Raw genomic sequence first — 24398 nt, 5'->3', positions numbered from 1 at the left:
GGACAACAAAGCCCAGTACATCTTAACCTGCGTCGGCTTCTGCATTGGGATTGGGAATGTGTGGCGATTCCCTTACCTGTGTCAAACTCATGGAGGAGGTAAGCTCAGATAAAAATAGTAAAGGGACCTATTAGGCCTAACTTCAATGATTGTTTGAAATAAAAAGTTAACATGGTGGCCAGAAGTTCCCAGGAAGTGTTGAAAATGTAAAATATAACTTTACTTTTAGGTAGTGCTATTGCTTGAATGCTCTTAGCAGTCGAGCTCTCTTAAGTGGTTCTACAGAGCCAGTAAGCAATAACATGTCAGCAAAATGTAATGGTTTGGAAATCTGGGACGCTAAATTATATTAAACAATTAATAAACCCTGTGCACAAAATTTGATCAAACTTAATCACAGATAATTGAACAGTAGATGAGCACAGTGTCAGCAAACCAAACAGACGAAGGAGCAATGTACGCTGAGGAGGATGCCAGAAGCCTGGAAATGAGAAAGAGAAAGATGGCCTAGAAACAAAGTCTCGTATCCACTTAGAGGCCCGGGACAGAAATCAAAGGGAGGAACACATAACCCACTAAACTCTTTCTACTATCTACCGGCAGGGAGAAAACACAGCAGAACCAGAAACAGTAGTAATTGCATGGAACTAGTTCTGAGTCTGTAACCCCTTAGGTGGTTGGAGCCTGAAAGTCGGACGCTGTTGTCTTTACAAAATAGTTAGGTTTGGTCCGTTTTGGGACCAGCTGGGAGAACATCACATACCTAATGGCCTTTGTATCGGGTGATCACCAGTAGCGCAGCCCATTAGAAGGCAGAACATCAAACGGCAAATGGCCGTGACGTCACCGATTAGTTCATTAACTGACCTTTTTTGCCAGAAGTGACTTCATTGGATGGAGAGACGGGTGGATCTGAGAATCCAAGGCCACGACACCGGCCCCCACCAACTGTATACAAATCAATCAAACCTGAGCTCAAAGAACCAACGGAGGTGGGGGTTAGTAGACAGTGAAGCTCCTTAGATGAAAGTTACTTTCCACATCCAGACTTTATTTGCCTGCTAAAGCAATTTCTTATTTGAGATATTAAAAAAGATCAAAATTTGATACTGACCATTCAACATTTTCCAGGTGCATTTTTGATTCCCTACGTGATCCTGCTGGTGATTGAAGGAATGCCTCTCCTACTGCTGGAGTTTGCAATTGGCCAACGTCTCAGGAAAGGCAGCGTTGGGGTGTGGAGGTCCATCAACCCTTATCTGACTGGTGTTGGTAAGTAATAAACTCTATAAAAAGCAGAGGTAAAAAAAAAACTTGGCACAACAGAAACACAAAGCTGTTATAAACATCTGTCTCCTTGTGATGTAATTTAATGATGCTTTCCTTCAGGTATCGCCTCCATGCTGGTGTCTTTACTGATTGGACTTTACTACAACACCTTAATAGCCTGGATCATGTGGTATCTCTTCAATTCCTTTCAAGACCCACTGCCCTGGACCCAGTGTCCACTCAATGAAAACAGGACAGGTATTGGAAAATACAGTCACAAATTCTCAAACACATTAATCCAAACTCTACTCAAAACAACTGATTTTTGATACTTTTTCAGGATTTGTATCCGAGTGTGAAAGGAGCTCCACCGTGGATTATTACTTTTATCGAGTGACTCTGAACAGTTCGACCTCTATTGCTGACTCTGGAGGAATCCACTGGCCCATTGTAGTCTGTCTGTTAGCGGCCTGGACAGTCATCTGTATCTGCTGCATTCGGGGGATTGGTACTACAGGAAAGGTTTATTGAACCTGCATCAAACACTAAGCATGACTCAATCATGGCTGTCAGTATTATTTTCATATATTTTTATATCTTGTCATGACTTCAGGCAGTGTACGTCACAGCCATCCTGCCATACATAGTGCTGGCCATCTTCCTGATCCGAGGACTGACTCTTAAAGGCGCCATGAGCGGAATAAAGTTCCTTTTCACACCAGACGTATGTTTCATATCGTGAGAAATATAAAAAGTCATATATCATAGTTCAAATCTGCATCACAGTGTGTGCTTCACCCTTGCAGGTGGATGAGTTGATTAAACCAACAACTTGGCTGGATGCAGGCGCTCAGGTCTTTTATTCCTTTGGTTTGGCATGGGGAGGCCTCATCTCCTTCTCAAGCTACAACCCTGTTCAGTAAGGGACCGACATTGTAGAGTCCCCATGGTTTTCTTAATTAGTAGCAAATTCATCTGATATTTTTCTTACTTTCATTGCAAAAACAGAGTTCAAAGAACCAAACTGTTTATCTATTTGTTGATACTTATTAATGTATCTTCTTTCTCCAAGCAACAACTGCGTGCAAGATGCCGTTATCCTGTCTGTTGTAACTGGCCTCACCTCAATCTATGCTGCCACAGTCACCTACACCATTATTGGCTTCAGGGCCACTGAGAAATTCGACACCTGTATCAGTGAGTGAGTAAAGGTCAAATGTCAACTTCACAAGGACATCATAAAGTTCTGCAAAAACCCTTTTCTGTCAACACCATAACTCTCTCTCTGATTGTGACCATATTTCACATTTGGTCGGTTACCGAATTGGTGATGCCAATCTTTAGTGTCCATCTTGAAACTGGTGATTGTCCATCCATATTTGAAACATTGTCTGCTCTTGATTAGCTTTATTGGCCAACCATCTAACCGCAAATATGTGAGGTGACTGTTGTGATGTAGATCATTGAGATTCCTACGCTATCATTGTTTTTTACTCTCATCTGTGCTGTTTGTTCAGGGAGTGGAGGGAACAGGTCTGGCTTTCATCGTCTTCACAGAGGCCATCACCAAGATGCCTGGTTCCCCAATCTGGTCTGTCCTCTTTTTCATCATGCTTCTCTGCTTGGGACTCTCAACCCTGTTTGGCAACATTGAAGGAGTGGTGGTCCCCTTGAAAGACTTGAATGTATTTCCTCGAAAATGGCCCCATGAAGTACTGACTGGTAACTTGGCTTTAAAAATAATCTGCTGAATGAGTTCTTAACTTTTCACCTAAAAGAATCATCTTGTTTGTCTCTGGATTGTGTTGTAACACCATCTCCTTTGTGTTTGTGCATGTGTGTTTCAGGAGTTACATGTTTTGTCTCCTTCATCATAACCCTCCTGTTTGCGCAGCATTCAGGAATTTATTGGGTGACTCTCTTTGACAACTTTGCTGGATCTGTTCCACTACTGACCATCGGATTGGTTGAGATGATTGCTGTTGTTTACATCTACGGCATAGACAGGTTTTTTTCAAACTAAACTCTATGTTCTGTCTTCGCTGCGCTGCTGCTGCTATTTTTTCCAAGACACCTCTGTAAAAGAGTAAAAGAGATAATGCTTTCATTGTTTTCACATTTTTGAACCGTCATTAAGACATAAGATATTGAATAGTTCATGTGACTGTCGTCTTTTCTTAAAAAAAATATTTTCCCTAGTTTTTACCGGTGCCTGGTCGTAACTCATTATTACTGCCAGAAGGTGGAGGTAATGCACCCAAAAGCTGTGTGCTAACTAGCTTGGCACTGCCCTCCTATCACTCACAGCTTCTGTTTTTCATGTGATTATTGTCTGGGAACATTGTTTCATGAAGCCTTGCTCAGCAACTCTTAAGGACCAATCATTGAATACTAGGGTGGGCTAAGTGCAATGGCGTTGAAGTCCAGTGTTTCTTTGGAAATGTAGTTCTAACAATGGCAACAGTGGCATCGCTAGATGATACAAACAGTTGTAGCAACACTAGCAAATATCAAGGAACAGAAACCGGAGCAAGAACAATGCTTATTGTTTGCTTAACTTTACAAAGTCTGCAACAGTCACTTACTGACATGGCATTGCACTCTGCTAAGATTGGGGGAGTTTCTTTATTGTTTACAGCTTGTTCAGTTTTGATGCACAACATAGTTGGTCATAGTGGTCAGTGCCGATTGGTTAAAGGCTGCTCCAATAGTTTCAAAATTAACTCGAGCTTGGAAACAATCTCCGATGGAGCGTGGCCAGGGACAAAGAACGTGTCTGTAAAAACATGTGGCGCTGTGATATTAAATACTCGTAGAAAATAGGGGGAAGACTACTACAGCTGCCAAAAAAGTGTTAAATAATAGTCAAATGGCCAGCAAATATTGAGTTGTATTTTTGCTTACAATGCCCACACTTATTTCCAAATGAAATAAAGTTATACATTGTAATTCAATTAAAACCCTCCTACGTTGCAGGTTCAATGAAGACATAAAGTTCATGGTCGGACACAAGCCTTCCATCTTCTGGCAGATTTCATGGAGGCTCGTCAGTCCTCTAACCATCCTGGTTATCTTGGTTTTCTACTTGGTGACTCAAGTCCAACAAGAGCTCACCTATCAAGTCTGGGACCCCAACTCTGTAAGCTCTAACAAAAAATATATGTGTTCATGTTTACTGTTGGTGTATCAGATCAGATACAGAGATACATTTGGGATGTGTAATGGTAACTGCTTTATGTTTTACAGGAGGAGTTTCCATCTCTGGCATCGGTACCGTACCCTTCATGGATCAACGGCGTTGTCTTTCTTTTGGCAGGAGTCCCCAGTCTGGCAGTGCCATTGTATGCGTTGTGTCGGCTGGTCTTTGTTTGCTGCAAGAAAAAGATCAAATCCATTGACAATATTCGCCAACTTTCTTAATCTGATTAACAATTCAGACTACAGTTAAATGCAAGGCCATTGAATTTGTTGTGTTGATGAATGGAAAAAGTTATTTGAATTGCAAACAGCTGTTTCCTTTTCACATTCATGCACATGTTCTTAAGACACAATATTCAACTTTGAATGATACACTTTAACACATTATTTACATTGCTGCTCATGTTTTGTGCAGTTTCATGTTTGTTCCATAATATACCTTGTATCTTTTTTTTTTACAGGAGGTGAATACAGAATATACTGTTTCCTATCTGTAGTCTATACCAAAAGAAATGTTAAATCAATACAGGTTTTTGGGAGTTTTTCCATTAACATGTTTGTCTTGTTGAAATGTGAAGGTTTCAAAATAATTTGCCACCAATATCATGAACACTAGCTGTCTAAAGTGAGTTTGATGTACCCGGGTTCTAACAGTATTGTAATGTTTAGATGGTATAGAGCAGCAAACAGGCCAAGAGAGGGAGACCTCACACTGACAGAACTCAAGAGTCGTACGAAGGTTGAGTAAACCAGATGCAACAAAGAATAACAAGTTTTCTCCAGCTTATGACTGGAGATTCTGACACTGTAAAAGCAGATCTGATCACAGACAGAGCTTTGGTGAAAGAATCCATCATTCGACGTGTCCTGGTGGAACTATTCAAAGACCGAGATAAGAACTTCTACAAACCACAGCACCAAAAGAACCTGGTCTCTGAGATGTAGATGGTGGAGGAAGAGGTAAAGAAATACCAGAAAAACTTCCTCCAAAACCTTAAACGCCTCAAGAACCCAAAGCAAGAGATCAAACTTAGCTGAGAACTGTGCCGGTCACTCAAAGTCACACTTTACGAGGCTCTGCCCAACACCTGACTGAGTAGAGAGGGCCTGATGGAGAAAGTTCAGGTTGCCTTGCTGGCCTGCAGCCACACAGATCATCAAGCACCTTAAGCCTACTGTGAGATTTGCAGCCAACACTAAGCCTGGTGATAAGACTCCATACAGCATCAACATCCCCATCAAAGGAGAGCAAACTGAGGAAAACAGAGAGCTTACAAAGCTGTAGCTGCATCTGCAAGAGGAGCAAGAACGAGCCAGAGAAGAGGTCTTCTCTACAGAGTTCATCTTAGAAAAACCCAAGAAGAAGAACAGGTGGTTATCTTCACTGTGTAAACTGATCACATGAAGAAGGACATTTTCTACACATTTCTAGCTTTGCATTATTTCATTTTAATAAACATGATCAATTGTATTCAAAACTATTGGTAATATTTTGAAGTTGATTCTGTGTTGTGCTTGGAGTCAATGAAGTGATTTAAGTCCTGGTGGTGTAAGTCAGGGGTTTGCAGGCACATGTTTTCACCAACAGGTGGCAGACACTGCTTGGAACTGTACCGTTTCAAAGACAAGGGAAGTACAGACGTCAATCATACTTTTGAAAAAGATTGTGTTTTTATTTTTTTAATTAATGATACACCTAGGAGTAAAGTTATTTATATTTATACTTTGCAAAGCCTTGTTTCTACTTTATTTAAGGAGCACAATCAACTCTGCACTGTTTCATCCGGTGTTGTTTGGTCATTTCTTTCAATAGCTAATTGTTTCAAATGTGGCAATTATAAAATCAGTAAGCTTTCAATTGATATATTCATGAATGTTAAAAGCAGCAGCAATCAAGAATAGGTTGTTCAACTCTGTATAAAAACAATAGATACTCACATGAAGACAAATAGATTTTGGATGCTATAATCACACTTCATTTTCAAACGAAAGCTTTCAAAAGCACTTTGGAGAGTTCTTTCTGTGAAAGAAAGCACAATACAAAGTTTATCTCCAGCTAGTATAAAGCTAAAGAAGACCGAGTAAGGCAAGTCCAGTCTTTTTCTCTTTTTACTATCACTTTGTGTGTCAGCAGGCGGTGTTTAATTGTCGTGCTACAGACGTCTGGATGCATGATAACGTGTAAGTTAGATTGCCTGAGGCGGGGTACAGCCTGGCAGTCTATCACTGGGCTGACAGATTTATATTTAAATGGACAATTCAGAATCTCATCTAACCTGTATGTCTTTGGACCGAAGCCCCAGGAGGAAACACACTTTGTCTCTGATAGAAAGACCCCAGCTCACCTCAACAGGCTTCACTAGTTGTTTTAACTGTAAAATATGAAATGTGATAGACATTGTAGTTTTTTTGTGCTATATTAGACACCAAACGTAACAGTGTTTGGGTCCATGTCACAGGCATGCAAAACAAACAGCAAGTCGTTACTTGACAGCTAATTAATCAGACAAGCATTCATACAAATGTTTGACATGCTATAAATCTATTCATTATTTCAATAAATACAACAACAACAAAAAGCAACAGTGAAACTATTTCAAATTAAGTCTTGATTCATAACCTTTCAGTGATTAAATACAACATGTATAGTGTTCATCACTGGGTATATGATTAAAAAAAAAAAAAAAATAAAACCTGTTCTTATTGTGTAATACTTCAGAAAATCATAATTGGAGAAAGAGCAGTGTTTTAAAATTCATTTTAATTTGGTTGTATTTATTGGGTCAAAGTAAACCAGAGTTCATAGGCAGGAAATGTAGGCATGATGTGTTGTTCTCATTTTTAATTCTGATTCTTGATAATCTGTGCATCAGCAATGTAACTAGCAAGCGAGTAGAAATTTCCATACAGTACATTTCATTGCAGGCAGAAGTCCAATGTGCTTACACAGAAGCTGCAGCAAAAACAACTATATGGATAAGATCAAACATTTGATCAAACAAAATGAAAACAAATATATGGAGTAACCATATTTCTAGAATGTTTTTTCAAAATAAAATGAGATAATAGTTCAAACCAGAAAACCAGACAATTGCATGTTTTCAGTTCAGCTGTAAAAGATAATATCGTTGGAGCACATTTTACACATTTACACATGACTGAGTAAAACTACAATCTACCAAAACATCACTGGGCTACATGTTTTTGTCTCCCCGTCAAGATTAAAATGTGCACACATCTGCAAACAGTAGACTCATCTGTAACGGGCTGATCTCAGGACTGCTCAAAAAGTCTTCAAAAAATGACTACTTGTCATGCAGCTGTGGCCAGAGATTAAAGAGGAGCAAAGAAAAGCGCTGACAACTTGTTCTCCTATTTCATAAAACGCATCGCATAGTGTTTCATAAATGAAATAAAGATACGGTTTATTCGTGACACAACTGCAGTGATGTGTCATTTCACAGGCTGAATCTGATCGGTTTGCTGTAGGTCAGCGTAACATGGAACCAGCATCACCAGGTTATCCATTAATTTAAGGCTGAGCACACTCCCATTGTCAACTAGCAGGGAGGTTGAAACACTAAAACATCATGCATACTGTTCTCACTCCCTTCCTCTTGACCTGATTTCTTTATCGAAACCAATAAAAATCTGCATCCCTGACTCGAAGCAACAACTGATCTGACATAAAAAAGGACAACCGACTTTGTAGACTCAGAAGAGAGAGGACTGCTGGACATCACCTCTACAACAAACCACTTGAAGCAGTGTTTATTCCGTCCACCACTGAGATCAGGAGAGATCCGGGACCTGATTGACGTGTATGCTAGGATTGCATCCTTGAAACAGAACTGAGATTGTGCTGAACCTTTTTAACAGCTGAGGATGGACGAAACTAAAGGCTCTGAGGTGGAGGAGAGACCCAAATGGGACAACAAAGTTCAGTACCTGCTGACTTGTATTGGCTTTGCAGTGGGACTTGGAAATGTGTGGCGGTTTCCCTACCTGTGCCAAATCTACGGAGGAGGTAAAATGCTGCATGTTGCATTATATTTTTTCCATTATATTTGGTGTATCTCACTTTACACCATAGTTTATCAAGTCTCCTGTGAGAGATTTAAAGTATTTTAATCACGCAGGTAAATCTGATCCACCAATGAGATGCTTTTTGTGTCAGTTTAATAAGTCATTAATAAATGAACTAGAACTTTGTGCCCATGTCTGGGAAATGGTGAGTCTTATCAATGTTTGATTGATTATGGGAAACATCAAGGACTGTCCTGGAAAAATACACTCTATGACTATATTTACTTCCTCATACTTCATGGTCAGATATGCTGAACCCTGAAGCCACTTGGAGTTACGATTTAGTCAATCGTGGAAAAAGTGCACAAACTCTTATCATCTTCACATATTGACTGAGATTTGAAGACTCCCACACTGTGTTTCACACTCTCCCGTTTGACGTCAGCTCTGTGATCAGTCAACTTTGTGTTTGGTGACTTTAGCCTTAGATTTGTGCTAATGTCTACACATGCTGTGAGAATGTAAAGGCAATTTTAATACATTTTCTAATACATTTTTATAAGTTTAACTCAGGGTCCAGTCATGTTTTACTGTAGGCAACTTGCATAGAAAATCTGAGGGATTCTCTGAGCATCAAAATGTATTTCTGGTGGTCTTTAACCCTCATTTTGGCTCAATTTGGTTTATTTTTGGATTATTTTTTTTAATTCAACTTTTGTATCCTATTTGAACAAACTCAGCTATAAATCTCCCTTTTCCTTTTGTCAGTGTAACAAAGTATAAAGCAGCCAAGAACCTAAAATGTAAGAAAAACTATACAGGCACCTATACAATTGTGCAAATCTTTAGCATAACCTCTGAAAACATTGTAGAAAAATAATGTTTCATTTTGTTTATACACAGAAGCACTGCAGAAAAATGAAAAAATGAACTACAGTACATTCTTTTCACTTATAAAGTTATTTTATCTCTATTGATTTTCCACAAACGTGTTTATTGTTTCTGCAAAGTTTAATGATGAAGACAATGTAATGTTGCTGAAGTCTAACTGTAAGGTGAATGTTTACTTCAGGTGCATTCCTCATCCCGTACTTGATTGCGCTGGTGTTTGAGGGCATCCCGCTGCTCTACCTGGAGCTGGCTATAGGACAGAGGCTCCGCATGGGCAGCATCGGGGTCTGGAACTCCATCTCTCCGATGCTCGGTGGAGTCGGTGGGTAACCTAAAATTAATGAACGTTTTTATTTTTCCTGGAAATATACCGTCTCAGTTCAGTGTTTGGCTTATTTGAAAGAAATTTGGTGTTACAGTCACCATTATTTAATATCCACTAACCATCAAAAACTAGCACACAGGTACAGTGGGTGATGCTATCAACTAAAAAGATTTGAATTTGTAGTCAGATTTAGAAAAAACAGGAGTATACAAAGTGACCTGCTTTCTTGGGTTAGGTTAGGTAGTTCCTTTATTAATCCCCGATGGGAAATTGTTTCGCTACAGCAGCATGCAGTTAAAAATAGCTGTTATAAAATATAAAATAAAATTCACTCGTCCCACTTTCTCTAAGTTTCACTTTTTACTTTGGTTATTTTCCATGTTGGCCAAAGGTCCCTCATCATTTCTGAAGCTGGATTTTTTTTTTTTTTTGGTGTGTGTTGTGAAAAATGTACCTCCAGTCAATATTACTTCCTGTATGTAGGAATTGCCTCCATGGTGGTTTCGTTCCTGGTGGCCATTTTCTACAACACCATACTGGCCTGGGTGCTCTGGTACTTCTTTCACTCTTTCCAGAACCCCCTGCCGTGGACCAACTGTCCGCTCAACGATAACCACACAGGTGAGAAGATACATGTATGGTCACGCGCTGCGATTACTGACAGCAACATCAGAAACGTTGCCTGATAGCAGCTCAGCACAAATTGTAAGATTTTAACGTAGGGAAGTTTGGTTTGAGAAATTAACAGAATTACAAAAATAAAGACTATCACTGAGAGGATTGTTTAACTATCAGGCTCTGCGAGACGTACAGGGAAACTACTGAATTGCTTTATGGCACAAAGGAATATTGCACCGTGACATACAATTTAAAAAAAAAGAACATGCTTTTCTTTTAAGGCACATTTAATGATAGATAGTGGAATGAGTGAGTGGCAACAAGCACAAGTTGTTTTGATCATCTGTTTTCAGCAATAATATCAAGATATGAATAAATTATGTATATATTATGCATACATTGTTTGCTGCATATTTCACAGTTTAAAATAAATTATTACAGCAAATTACCAGACAAAATAAAACATTTAATACTAAACTTTAAGAATTCTCAAGAAGTCATGTTACCACTATTTTTTGCTTGTGTGTTTGCATCCATTTAGGCTTTAATGTGGAGTGTGAGAAGAGCACTGCAGTGAACTACTTCTGGTACCGGGAGACCCTGAACATCACACCTGACATCGAGACCAGCGGCTCCCTGCAGTGGTGGATGGTGGTCTGCCTCGCCAGCGCCTGGTGTGTGGTCTACATCTGCTTCATCAAGGGCATCGAGTCCATTGGAAAGGTCTGTGTATAACTTGTAAAAAATTTTTTTTTTTTAAATACTGAAACTCCTGCTTTAAAATCATCCACTGGATCATAGAAAGTTTTTTTGATTTTCAGGCTGTGTATGTGACAGCCACCTTCCCTTACCTGGTACTGACCATTTTCCTGATCCGTGGCCTGACTTTGCCTGGAGCCACTGATGGACTGGTGTACCTCTTCACTCCTGATGTGAGTTGCATCAAATACAGGTGATGTAAAGTTGCATCTTGAATCCCAGACACACCTGAATGTGTTGTTCCTCTGCCCTCTGCAGTGGGAGACGCTGAAGAACCCTCAGGTGTGGCTGGACGCTGCCACCCAGATCTTCTTCTCTCTTTCTGTGGCATTCGGAGGTCTCATTGCCTTCTCCAGCTACAACGCAGAGAGGTAAGGACTAAAACTCCTCAACCTTCCCCCTTTTCAAAGTCCGAGTCATTACAACAAAGTCTTTTTTTTCTTGCTGTCCATGTTAGAAACGACTGTGAGAAGGATGCCGTTCTCGTCGGAGTAATAAACAGTGCCACGTCTCTCTACGCCTCCATTCCCATTTTTTCCATCCTGGGATTTAAAGCGACCAACGCCTACAACTCCTGTTTGAATGAGTACGTATGCATATCTTATTTCAGATGATTTCTTGCTTACCTTTGATCAAGTAAAATCCTGAGAAATGATTTCTTGAATCTTATCTGCAGGAACATCCTGGATCTGACCAACCACTTTGAGATTTCAGACCAGAACATAACAGTGGAGAGCTACAAACAATGGTTTGATTATCTGAATGAGACATTTTCAGATAGGGTCTCCAGTCTGCACCTCAGGGAATGTGACCTACAAACTTTCCTGGATCAGGTATTGACATTTTTAAGCTTATCTTTTGCACTGAATTCTTGTTAATCCAGTTTCTAATCTCCATCTTCGCTTAATTCCTTTTGTCTGCCGACACCTTGTGCTCCCTTCCCTGAGTACAGAAGCTAATGTGCCGGTCAAACATGTACATGTCATTTCAAGTTTCCTCATTACTTTCTTGTCTCTCTTTTATCTTCCTCCCCCAGAGTGCTTCAGGCACTGGCCTGGCTTTCATCGTGTTCACCGAAGCAGTGATAGCAATGCCAGGCTCGCAGGTATGGGCCATCTTGTTCTTCGTCATGCTCTTCAGCTTGGGTCTCTCCTCCATGTTTGGCAACATAGAGGGCGTCCTCACGCCCATCAACGATCTCAAACTAGTACCCAAGTGGGTCCCTAAAGAAGTCATAACCGGTACCTGCAAATCAATTTAAACTGTTCATAAACAAGAAAGGATATATTCATTTTTTTTCCTGTTGAATTTCCTCACTAAAAACCTTCTTCTTCTTTTTTTTTTTTTTTACACACTTCCTTAGCGATCGTCGTCATGGCATGCTTCTTGGTGGCCCTCATCTTCAGTCTAGGTTCAGGGAACTACTGGTTGGAGATCTTTAACAACTATGTGGGCTCCGTGCCGCTGCTCATCATTGCATTCTTTGAGCTTGTTGGAGTCATTTATGTCCGTGGAATGAAAACGTAAACTTTTCTGGACCTCACTTTCCTTTTCTTAACTTGAAATTTGCATACAATTTGAATTACAGTGTGTTTAACATTCGTGTCCTCTCAGTTTTAGTGAGGACATCTATTTCATGACTGGGAGGAGGCCGAACATCTTTTGGAAGGTGTGCTGGATGGTGATCAGTCCTTTATTGCTGCTGGGGGTGTTGATTGCCTACGTAGTCCTCCAGGCACAGAAGCACCCCACCTACTTCACATGGAACCCAGCTTATGTAAGCAGCCATCTTATGTCTAATACTGAAACTGGCAGAATCAGTAAATAATTATATTAGCATAAACACACTGAACTGTACCAAAGGTTTCGGCAGCAAAAAGTAAATTAAGGATTTTTTTCAATAAGATTATTCTATGAATAACTTTTATTTATCAGTTAACGTCATTTAAAGTGCAGGAGAAAAAAAAAATGCCTTTGAAGCAGCACTAAAGACGGTACCGTATTTACTGTTTTACAAGCTGTTGTGTAAAAAATGCAAACATTTTACAGGTGTCTCAAATTGCTATAATCTATATTTTCCGATCAGCAATGTATCAAAATGACAACGTGTATGTAAACTAGCAGTGACAAACCCAGAGGCATCGATGAAGTTCCCCTAAACTCTACAGAGAATTTAAACGGCTTCAAACTTTACTCAAATCAAATGTACTATTTTGGTGAATTCCCTCTATGTGCACCACGCCGGCCTCAGCAGGCTGCTTTCAGCCCTTCAGCCTGAACCACCCGTCAGCAGCAAGCAGCTGGCAGAAGTTAGCGGCTAACGGGTGACTCATTCATCAGCCAGAAAGCTTCCTTTAAAGTTAGTGTCGAACAAAAACACAGAGCGAGTTCATTTTGGACTTACATTAACCAGGTGGTCAGACACCATCCCAGATAAATGCTCATGTTAACATGTTAAAATGTGCAATGTTTGCATGTTGTCCACATCCACTTTATACGTATGATTAGCAAGTTCCCACGTAGCCCCCCCAAAAAATTGATAAAGTTTAAAAAAAAAATTGTTTTAATATTTTTTGTAAATTTGCTTCTTTTTTTTTCTAAGAAGACAATATCTCTAATATTTGTAAATTAAAAATAAGGCTAGTCCCAGCTCTGGGAGCAAAGGAAATATTAGCCTGGCTCTGTCTCAATGTTTAAAAGATGTCCACCAGCGCCTTAAACTCCTTTGTAAAATAAATACACATACTGAAAAGTAAAATTCACTGGTGATTTTATGTGAAGTCATGTCCGAGAAATACTTCTTGGTTGGACTTAGTAACTTAAAGTTAAGCTAAGCTAATTGCTTGCTGCTTGTAGCTTCATATTTTGCGTACAGAGAGCGAGATGAGTCGATCGGTGTGGTGCTGCACCGCCAATCATCATTATGCATTAATACAAACTCAACACTCTTCATTTTTTTTTTGTGTCAAATTAAAGGCCCTCTGATGTTTCAGTAAACTCTTCACTTCTTAACAAGACGTTTATATTGAAACATTAACAGGGAATGTGTTGTGACAAATTGTTCATTGACAATTTAGATGAGTAATGGAGAAAAAATGTTGAAAAACAACATGATTACATCATTGACTTTATGGCTTTAAAGTGCTGGAGTTAAACATTATTGACTATTGTAAACTTGCCACTATTGAAGCCGTGGTTACACAACCTCATGTCACAATTGCGCTCCGGTGCTTTAACAAATAGCACTAGATTTTTGGGGATCTGGCTCTTGATAAGAAATGGAATTAGGCTATTTCACTCTTCATATTTGTCACATTTGAGCTCTTCCGTGTGTCCGTTTAGGAACTATTCCCCCAAACCGAAGAGAAGCCGTATCCAGACTGGGTGTTTGCCATCATCATCCTCCTCTCTGCACTGCCTGTGATTTCCATCCCTGTGGTGGCTCTCTACAACCTTATCTGCTGCACAATCAAAAGGTCCTCGACTCGTGCTGACTTAACTCCCCAAATCAATGAAGGTTTTGAGATTGAAACACAGGAGCAGAGAGGAGCTCAAGGAACATTTTAAGTTACAACGCTACGATCCTGAACACAAAAAGACGTCCCACTTCTGAGGGAGTTTCATCCTCAACAACTGGATTTATTCAACAAGAAAATTCTGTCCTTTGTACATTGTGTGATGTACATCATGTAAATAATATGCTGTAAAAGACATCACATAGTCTTGCTTGATTTACAAAACGGTACATTTAAACATAAATGTAGATTTAACACTAATCTCGAATGTTACAAATTATCATCGCTGTAATGTGAAGAAGAGGAACATCATCTTGAAAGACAATGATTTGTCTCTATTTCTGTGCACCTATTTACATTTAAAGTATGGCGTCACGTCCTCTACGGAAAACTACCACGACATGTAAATCAAAGTCCAGACAAACAGCTGTAGGAGAGACCAGCACAGTACAGTAGTGATGATTTTCAATTATCCAAATTCAATGATTAAACTGATTTGTTTTACAGGGTGCACTTATGACTGAGGTTTATCACCAAAGTGTTTTATATCATATGATTAATACCTGTATTTCTCTCAGTCTCATAACCCTGGATGCCAGATTCATCCCATATAACTCTGTGGCACTGATTTCAACACACTGTTCATCTCACTCTTTTGAAACCACGGAGAAAAATGTTTTGTACTTTGTCCTCATTTGCACAGAAATTAATGGACTTTGGAGGCATTATAAACATAACTCCCAACATTATGATCATCCTAAATAAATACTCATCCATACCTTCTCTTTGGTTATGTCGGGAACTGTTAGTGGGACTAGCCGGTAGTTTAAGTCTGGATGGCCATGAGGTCGACCGGGGTCCTGGGGTTGGTGGCCTGTCGGACCCTGGCCAGCCTCAGATCCCCCAGGCGCCGCTCCAGACTGCGCTTCCCTGTCGAGAGGGTATGAGCCGAAGAGAAGATAAAGTGAACAGTAAAATTGAGCTGTAAAAATCGAATTAAAAACATGGCAGTAAACTGACTTGTTTACATGTAAAATCACATATTCTGGGAAGGGTTCACCTCTCACAAAGTCCACCTTCAAAGGGTTTGGACTTCCTGGCAAGTGTCAATGAGGATGTTTTTATATTGTTTATTTACGAAGCCTTTGGAGAGAGAGAGCTCTATTTTCCTGCAGACCCAGTTACTACAGTCTTTATGTAGATTTGTACAGGTGGTAGTTGATTCTTTATCAGTTGTTGTGTTGAGCTGCCATCACAGCTGCATTTTGTCTTGCTGGGATCCTCCTAATGCTGATAGTCGGCAGATGCACACTTAAAATACCTTTCATTTATATGCATGTATTCAATTGGCTGCTTTTAGGTCGCTACATGTTGTCGACCTCTACAGCAGACTGATAATCGTTTTAAAATACAACTTAAACGGGCAGAAGATGGAAACTTCTGAAAGTTGTCGTCCATGTCGTTGAGGGTACTCAAGGGGCTGACCATTCTGCAGAAACATCAACACTGACCTTCAGTTTGATCAGTACATCCCCCAACAACTTGGAAACCATTGAGTCTTTACTGTTCAATTGATTAAATAACTTTAGCCATCCCACAACAGCATTAATATGACTTGCAGAAATGGCACAGCTGCAGAAACGTCATTATTTATCATCTCTGATCATTCAGGCTGCACGATTCTGGATAAACACCATTTTCTTGCTGAAGATTAAGATCACGATTGTCTCTCAGTTTTTTTCAACGTAAATCCTCATTTCACTTATTGATCTGATGAAGAAGGCACGGTGCCTAATATCTGACCGGCACATCATCTTTGGACAACAGAAGGGGAACGCTCCTGTTTTTTTATCTAAGATGCAGCAGCTTTCGTGAATCTGACACTGAACATAAAAACAAAGAACTTCAGTTTCTTGTCTTCTCTTATTAAACACAACCTTTTAACAAGTGTTTTTTTTCTGTTTTCTTTCTGCTGGTGTCTCCGACTCGCTCTCTCTGGGTTTATTTTCCTTCCTGCCGGTTCTTCCTGCTGCTCTGCATCATGTGCTGGTTTGCTGAGTGAGAAAACAGGACGGCTTGTTCTGATGCAGATGATGGATTTTTATCAAATAGAGTTATGAATTGAGATTATGTTTTCAATATGACCAATAATGCAGCCCTACTGGTGATTCATTATCTATAAAGCCATTGCAGGTATGACAGAGCTCTAAACATGAGTGATTTTAACCTTCATATTGCCAAAAATCATCTTGACTTTGATGCCGCAAATGGCTTCCTTGTTCATTTTGACAAGAAATCTATTGAAAATATCTCCCCTGGCTTCTTCACATAAAAATAACATTTGCACACGAAGGTAAATGTGACCGTTTGCTGCGTTTCTTCATCTTGTCTGATAGTAAACTTAATATCTTCTGGTTTTGGGCTGTCATTCAGAAAAAAACAAGGAATGTGGGATGTCACATGTTTTTAACAAATTTTTGGGCATTACATCTTATTAAATAATCATAACAGATCAATCAATAATGAAATAATTCATAGAGACAGGTCTAATTTACTTTTAAATATCTCTTAAAAACCTTTATGCTGTATTTTCAAATAAAGACATCTTTTTATCTTCTGTTTTATAATGACGGATATAAATAAAATCCTAATGGAATTATTGGAAGACTCTGGTACATCAGTAGTGATGATCCTCTCTGATGGTGTCTTTGTGATATTGTTGTGGATATGTGTGTGTTTCCTGAGGGTACATACGTTTGTGCAGGTGTGGGAGCAGATCTTTGTAGAGAGGACGGTGTTGTGACAGCACCAGCAAGAAGGAAAGACAGAAAAGCAGCTCCACTGCTTCAAACTGCACGATGCCTGTCTGGGCCTTATCACCTAAAAGCAGCCCTGGAGAAACAGAAACAGAATGAAGAAATACAATTTGAAAGTGTGTTTTTCACTTTATCTTGTATTCTCATGTTTAAAGAGGAAACGTTGCCTTTGTTGCTGAGCCTGATGATCTTATTGGCGTACTGCGCCATGTCCCAGATCATCTGCAGGAAGTAGACGGGGTTCTTAGCAACCGTCTGACCAAAGGGCAAACTGTGGGCACACACATGGAACCTGAGGAGAAAAATAAAACACAGACAGACAACACGGGGACACTCAGATATTTACATTTGGAGATAAAAGGCAGCGCAATTACTCTTCAGCGCGTTGCAGGTATTGATCGACAACAAGATGTGTGCTGATTTTAACAGCAGTATTATCTTTACAGGGCCATTTTATAAGCTTGAGGTCAGTGAGCACACACGACAGATAGATTTCAATACGACAGGTGGGTAATGGCAACGCGTTATTCCCAGTGCCACATTTATCATATGTAATCTCAATAAATAATACAAAATAAGAAACAGTGACACATATTTCAAATCACTTGAGTCATGGAGAAGCTCACTGTCTCTACCTGCATGCATGCAGCAGCACCAGCTTGTAGATGTTCTTGTAGACGGCCTCCAGAGAGTTGATCTGAGGAGAAAAGGTCATCTAATATTACCGTTATATTAAGCACAAAAATGGAAGTGAAGAATTTATTTTAAATACGTTTGTACAGGATATTGAACATGAGCAACATAAACTAAATAGAACATATTTGTCCTGTACATATTTACCATCAGTCTGTCATTTGTGAATTAAGTGTTGAAGTCAAGCATCCCGACTATTTAACTGAATTATTTTGGAAATTGTTTAAGAAGTTTACATCTGTTATTCACCAGTTTCATTTGAGGGTGACTGCCAGCTGATAAACTTTGGACATTTGTGCGTGCACTTGTTGATGAAGCCGCCCAGCAGCATGATTCTTTAAATGAAGAGCAGGTTCAGCTCATCAGCCTTCTGTAATCTGCAGGGTATCTTTGTAGATTTTCCCTTAAACTGGGAAACAACTACTGTACACATGTCCTGCTGCTTCTAGCATTGTCTACGTGATATTAACGTGCAGTAAGGCCTTATAATTAAAAGACTAAATCCTCCTCAATGTCACAAACAAGTAAAGAACATCACATTCATCAATTTAATCTTTTTTGTTTGGGCTCTTGAAGAGACAGGAGCTAAAAAAAAGGCTTGTTTCAGACAGAGGATGAACTGAGGAGCAGCATAATGAGATAATATACAAGTAAAATAAGGGTTTGAATCATGCCAAGCTGCTGCAGTAGGTCAATCTTTTTGTCCCTGACCTTTAGGTCCAAGAAGAGGGCATGGCACTTTAGCCTGAGGATAGCCATCAGTTTCCTCCTCATTTGCTGTCCAGCTGAGTGGGAAAAGCCCAAAGTCAGGCTGTAGCGCAGAGACAGGCCTGCGTAGCTGAAAGAGACAGGAAGTTACAAGTTAATGGAATGAAAACAGAAAAAGAAAATGCAATTTAGCATGAAAAATGACTTCAAGTAAAGATGCAGTTATAATGTTTACTGTGTTTTATGCTCGAATAAAGTACAGGGGAGCAGTTTTACTCAGCTTACAAGCAGCCATAAAGACTGACAAAAAGGCCCAATAACTTTGTACACATGAAGCACACTCGAGTGAGTAATGCGGCAGTATAATTCCAGCTGACGAGAAGTTTCACCTAGAATAGTCTTTGTAGACGTCCAGCGAGCGCGTGTCCAGCAGCAGTCCACACCAGGGGAAGAGGCAGTTAGGAGGCAGCACGCAAATGCCGGGACAAGCAGACACGCTTCCTGACACTTGAAAGTTGACCGCCACCTTCTGCGGGTTGACCACCAGACCGTACTGCGGTACTCCGGCCAGCAAGATCCTAAACACACACAGTTAACAGCTGAAGTTGAAGGGAGGCTGTGGCTCAGTCGGTAGAGCGGGTTGCACACTAATCGGAAGGTTGGTGGTTCAATCCCCAGCTCCTCCTGTCCACATGCCTAAGTGTCCTTGAGCAAGACACTGAACCCTAAAATTGCTCCCGATGGTGTACCATCGGTGTGTTGCAAGTCGCTTTGGATAAAAGCGTCAGCTAAATGTAATGTAGTGTAAAAGTTATCCCTCCATGCAAACTTTATGTCGCATCAAAAATTAAACCTAAAGCGCCGTCTTGACTTCAAGAGAATTGCAAAAATGTGACTAGATTGTATTTTAAACCACATACGAATACGGTTTAAGAGGAAATCATAAAAATCTTGTCACTTGTGATTCTTGGCCGTTCCGATTTGCTACATACGATCGGATTCCAATCAAATATGCACATAAAACACATTCTGAACGTAACCATGATGTCACATAAACAGTAACATGTCTGACGAAGCTGGTGTGTGTCGTACTTGAGAAATGTTTGTGCTTCGTGTTGGTCTGGTGTGATAAGAAGGAAGTCATCCACCAGTCTCATCAAACACCTGCAGGACAGAGAGAGGCGGGGGAAATAACACATTCAGCAAACTGGAGCTACAATACAGATAGACTGCCTGCTGCTGCTGCTGCGTTATTACATCTATACATACTGATGCTGAGTGAAATACAGGGGAGACTGCTGTACCCTTTGTTTTTAGTAAGGTCTTTGAACAGGACATTCTCCATGTGACCGTAGCAGAGACAGCAGAGCAGACTGGACGCCACCGATCCCTGAGGAATCCCTCGGCACTGACGGTACGTCCTGCAAACACAGAGGGCCAAAAATCACAACAACTGACCTGGTTGAATTACTCACACAGGTCTGTGTAATGTAACGTAAGGCAGAGCTCACTTCTTCCCGTACTGAACAACACTGCCACTTAGCATTTGGGTAAAGAACTGCAGCGCCTCTCTGCCGTGAAGATCTGAGCAGAAATACTGTAACGACAAAAAGTAATGAAATGTTAAAGACACTAAAACATGAATAATTATTAGTTAAAAAAAACAAAAAAATCAGTGTTACCTGCTCAACCAGGATGGCGTGATGAACTTTGCCCTCTTTCTGCAGTGACATTAAAAACCCCTTCATGTTGGTGGATGCCATGTTGTCCTCCAGGAAATCTGCCTGCGTGTACAAAGATGAGAAATACAACTATGTCCGTTAATGTGTGTGTATATACTATTTACTCAAATGACATGCATGTTTGTAGGTAGCAGTCAACCAATCAATATATTTAAAGTGCAGAATGACCAAGCAACAACAAATGTATAGACCAAAACATACAGTAAGTCAATTAAATAATGAACCATAAAGTGAGACAACCACATTAAAACATCAATGCAACACAGAATGTGCAGCAGCAGATACATTTAAAAAAAAAAAAATCCAAATAGGACAACCACATTAAGACATAATTGTTACAAAAATGTTAAAACAGCATGTAATAGTGTCACACAAATGCATGGAGAGAAAAAGACAGGGTAGAGGAGAGTTGCTCGGTGCATCATGGGAGGTCCCCCAGCAACCGAGGCCTACAACACCATAACTAGGGGATGACTCAAGATCCCCTGAGCCAGTTCAAACTTTAAGCTTCATCAAAATGGAAAGACATCAGCCTAGTCATAGAAGTAGAGAGGTTGTCTGCTACCTGAACCTAAACTGGGAGCTGGTTCCACAGAAACGAGGCCTCAAAGTTAAAGTCTCTGCTTCCAAGTTTACTTCTGGAAACTCTCGGAACCACAAGTGAGCCAGAGTGAAGCGCTCTCAGGGTTTTTCCCAACATTACAACATTTAGGTGCAGCCCCTAAGCCACTATAGCTTCACTACTGTTTGGTGATTATTATTTCTATGGCAGTCAGTGCATTTTTAAACCTACATTGTAATGAATATAGTCCAAAATGATGTGAAGATTTTTAGTCAAATAACGGCCCACCACTGCTGGAAGACTCCAGCTCTATGAGAACTATATGGTAGTATGAGGTCTATAAGATATGATAGCACTTGGCCATTAAGCGCTTCATATGGAGGAAAAAAAAGGTTTTAAATTCTATCCTTGATTTCTTACCCGTCTAACAAACACCTTTTTCAGGCCTTCGTGGGAATCGGCCCAGATCTTGGCATAGCGGCGGAGGGCAAAGAGTTGGTCCTGGACCGGTGACAGGGCCTGGCCAACCACCTCGATGAGTTTGTCATGTGGCAGGCTCTCATAAGCTCCACTTACATCCACCTTAAAACACAGAGACAAGCTCGACTTAATAAATCAAGATGCAAAATAGACACGCGTGCTGAAATTTGTTTGTTTGAAATATTATCATTAAAAAATAATATGGCTGCATAAAATTGAAGTCAATCACACGATGGAAAATCCTCTTCAGAGACAATTTAGTGTAACAACTCACCTTAACGAAGTAGAGGGGTCGTGGTGTGTCCTTCTGGGCCGGAGCCACAGAGCACAACACCTTGTGGATGTCTGTCATCCCCCAGACTGTCGAGCCCAGGAGGGACGGAGAGGAGCGCACGCAGGCCCGCAGGATATCCAGCAACTCCCGGACACGACCTCTGTAGAGCTGTTGTTACAAAAACCATCAACATGCTGCCAGCATGTAATATTTCGCGGATATGTAAGGAAGAACTTTAATATCCCTGTCAAAGTGTACCCTCGTTTTGGCATCTGTGCCTACGACTCGTGTGATTGGCCTCAGGCCGTCTGTCTTGGGAATGAAGCGAAGGCGGGAGATGACGGTGCCTTTGGGGAGGGACGCCACCTGAGCTGGAGTCAACTCCTCCATCTGGCCTTTGGAGATGTGACCTCTACATGACAAACACGTTTTTTTTGTTTTTGTTTTTTAATTTATTTTGTGAGCTGATGTCCCACGGCTGTATGAATATGGATCTTTGTACATTATGCGAGTGTTTTTCGTGTGTACCTGAAGGCCAAGTCTTGCAGTTTGGCCCAGACTTCCGGCCTGTAGAACCTGATGGCGTTTTTCTGCCCCACGCTCTCGGTGACATAGAAACATGCTCGGACGAGGCCTGCGACGTAACCATCCAGAAGCCAGGCCGAGAACTGACCCAGGGTCCGCGTCCGATACGCCAGCTCACTGGGCGGGAAGCGGCCTGCAGAACGGTTTGGTTAGGTCAGACAAAACGCACGTGGCAACCATAAAGAAAATAAAGCACCATCAAATATAACCTCACCTGTTTTACTGATCTTCAACCAATCACAGTCATTCACCTTCATCTTCCACATCAGCTCAGCCAATGAGAGCCTCTCAAACTTCCCACTGCTCAGGAAGCCCCTGACCCTGGCGAGGAAATGCAGTCGGTTGTGGTCGGAGCCCCACAGCTCCCGCGGGATCACTGCAGCGAGACACTCCCTGACAAACAGGTAGACCCGGTGCGGAGCACAGTGCTGAGGTGAGAGGGAGTTTAATTCTCCCCGCCCTGCGTTGCCCTCCTCGATCACAGGGCACATCCTCTGCAGCGTTTGGCTGTAGGGACACCTCCTGTGTTGCTGTAACAGCCGACTGAACAGCGGGACCATGTTGAAAAAACGGCGAGGAAGTTTCTTTTGCTTCTTCTCGAGCCTGTTCAAATGCGCCAGTCCCTCGAAGAAGACCACTCTTACCAAATCTCGGCCTTGCAGCCTTTTGGATTCACCGCCACTCTTCCTCTTCCTGTTGAGAAGGAAGCCTCGCATGCCCCGGCCCCCATACAGGAATCCCAGAGTGCGGATAAAACATTGTGAGGGCGGCAAAGGCGGGAAAATCCCTGACCTCCAACTGGAGCCGCCCTCCGAGGGAGGGACGGTTGTTGGAAGTTCGACAGGCTGTTTGAAACCAGCAGCGCTGTTCACCACGGGTTTCACAGACAGTGCCGGCTGTACTTCCTCCACCGTTTCGGAGCAAACCCGCTGGACTTCCTGTTCGTGTTCTCGGCGCTCCACCCGTCTCCTCTTTCTTTTCTCCGTCTTCGCTCCGACGTCCCTCCTCTTCCTCTTCTTGCTGAGGGCGGGATGCTCGACGGCGTTTCTCCTTTTGGAGGTCACCGACCCTCGACGCCTTCCAAACCGAGCACGGTCAGGTTTCCTCAATCGACGCTGGAGACCGAACCCGCGGGAGGCGGAGGTCGTGGACACCCTGTCGTAGACCGGGACGCCGCACAGCTGGAAAACACATGAAGGAGGAACTGCCACGAACACGGAGCAGCTCTCCAACACGTACCGCGTGATGTCTGTGCCCAGGCGAGTTGTGACTTTCTTCCACAGGTCGCTGCCGTGGATGTAGGCGGCACTTTGAGTCACATCTCCCTGGAATCTAAAGTGGTCCGCGTCACGATCCTCCTGAGCCAGGGACTGAATATTATAGCCGTGAGCCAAGACGTTTCTTTTCCGTTTCCTCTTCAGACTGTTGAGAACAAAGGCGAGGAGCTCGGGCAGAGAGCAGATCTGTGGAGAGCATAAAATACATCACATCAGCATAAGAAGACACGATACTGTCACAGCATACATTACACCGTCTGACAGGGTTCCTCATCACCTGACAGTTTGTGCATCCTTAACACATTGTGAATAATGTCATCATTTCAAAACTAAAATATCCTGACACAGCACGTGTCTTTGTTCACATCCAAATTGAGTGATCGCACAGCGGGCCTTGTGTGTTGTGTTTTTGTTGTTGCACCGATGGGACAGGTCACCTGGCTGCAGCTCGGTACTTGCTGGAGCTGCTTGTCGAAGCAGACAAAAACGCTCCTGACGAACGACTTGAAGCGACTTGAGTCCGACTGCTCGACGATAACTGGCCTCCGTCCCTCTCTGAACACGATGCCGTCCGCGAACTCCTCCAGTGTCTGCACGTGTCGGTACAGTAACCGGACGACGTCGAGCCCTCCGGACGCGTCGGTCGCTGACATGCTGACA

General features: G+C 41.6%; 3 protein-coding genes across 3 annotated transcripts; 2 read left to right on the top strand and 1 right to left on the bottom strand.

Moving 5' to 3' along the window:
* Positions 1–7: 7 nt before the first annotated feature.
* Positions 8–4689, top strand: slc6a19a.1 (solute carrier family 6 member 19a, tandem duplicate 1; the record flags this gene model as incomplete). The annotated part of the gene is given in 11 exon segments (XM_069688665.1): positions 8–98; positions 1132–1272; positions 1390–1527; positions 1610–1791; positions 1883–1993; positions 2076–2188; positions 2342–2533; positions 2729–2991; positions 3117–3276; positions 4246–4408; positions 4516–4689. Coding segments are annotated over 11 exon segments (1728 nt in total), but the record flags the coding sequence as incomplete, so codon positions are not given.
* Positions 4690–8352: 3663 nt separating this feature from the next.
* Positions 8353–14756, top strand: LOC138615024 (sodium-dependent neutral amino acid transporter B(0)AT3-like). The gene is made up of 12 exons (XM_069688666.1): positions 8353–8494; positions 9566–9706; positions 10193–10330; positions 10869–11050; positions 11149–11259; positions 11345–11457; positions 11544–11672; positions 11763–11919; positions 12123–12327; positions 12450–12609; positions 12701–12863; positions 14429–14756. The coding sequence occupies exons 1-12, from the start codon at positions 8353–8355 to the stop codon at positions 14651–14653; spliced, it is 1866 nt and encodes a 621-aa protein (XP_069544767.1). The 3' UTR covers positions 14654–14756.
* Positions 14757–15384: 628 nt separating this feature from the next.
* tert (telomerase reverse transcriptase) lies at positions 15385–24398 on the bottom strand. The gene is made up of 16 exons (XM_069688667.1): positions 24176–24398; positions 22676–23924; positions 22405–22594; positions 22135–22288; positions 21877–22044; positions 21543–21704; positions 20501–20602; positions 20330–20415; positions 20123–20239; positions 19911–19982; positions 19208–19396; positions 18822–18948; positions 18053–18114; positions 17585–17709; positions 17356–17493; positions 15385–15531 (listed from the first exon to the last, which is right to left on the bottom strand). The coding sequence occupies exons 1-16, from the start codon at positions 24389–24391 to the stop codon at positions 15428–15430; spliced, it is 3261 nt and encodes a 1086-aa protein (XP_069544768.1). The 5' UTR covers positions 24392–24398; the 3' UTR covers positions 15385–15427.

The sequence above is a fragment of the Brachyistius frenatus genome, unplaced genomic scaffold (genome assembly GCF_029030835.1).
Source record: "Brachyistius frenatus isolate BFR_SWC_R1_liver_20210118 unplaced genomic scaffold, ASM2903083v1 Contig_665, whole genome shotgun sequence".
Taxonomy (NCBI): Eukaryota; Metazoa; Chordata; class Actinopteri; family Embiotocidae; genus Brachyistius; species Brachyistius frenatus.
This window is presented reverse-complemented; position numbering and strand designations above follow the sequence as displayed.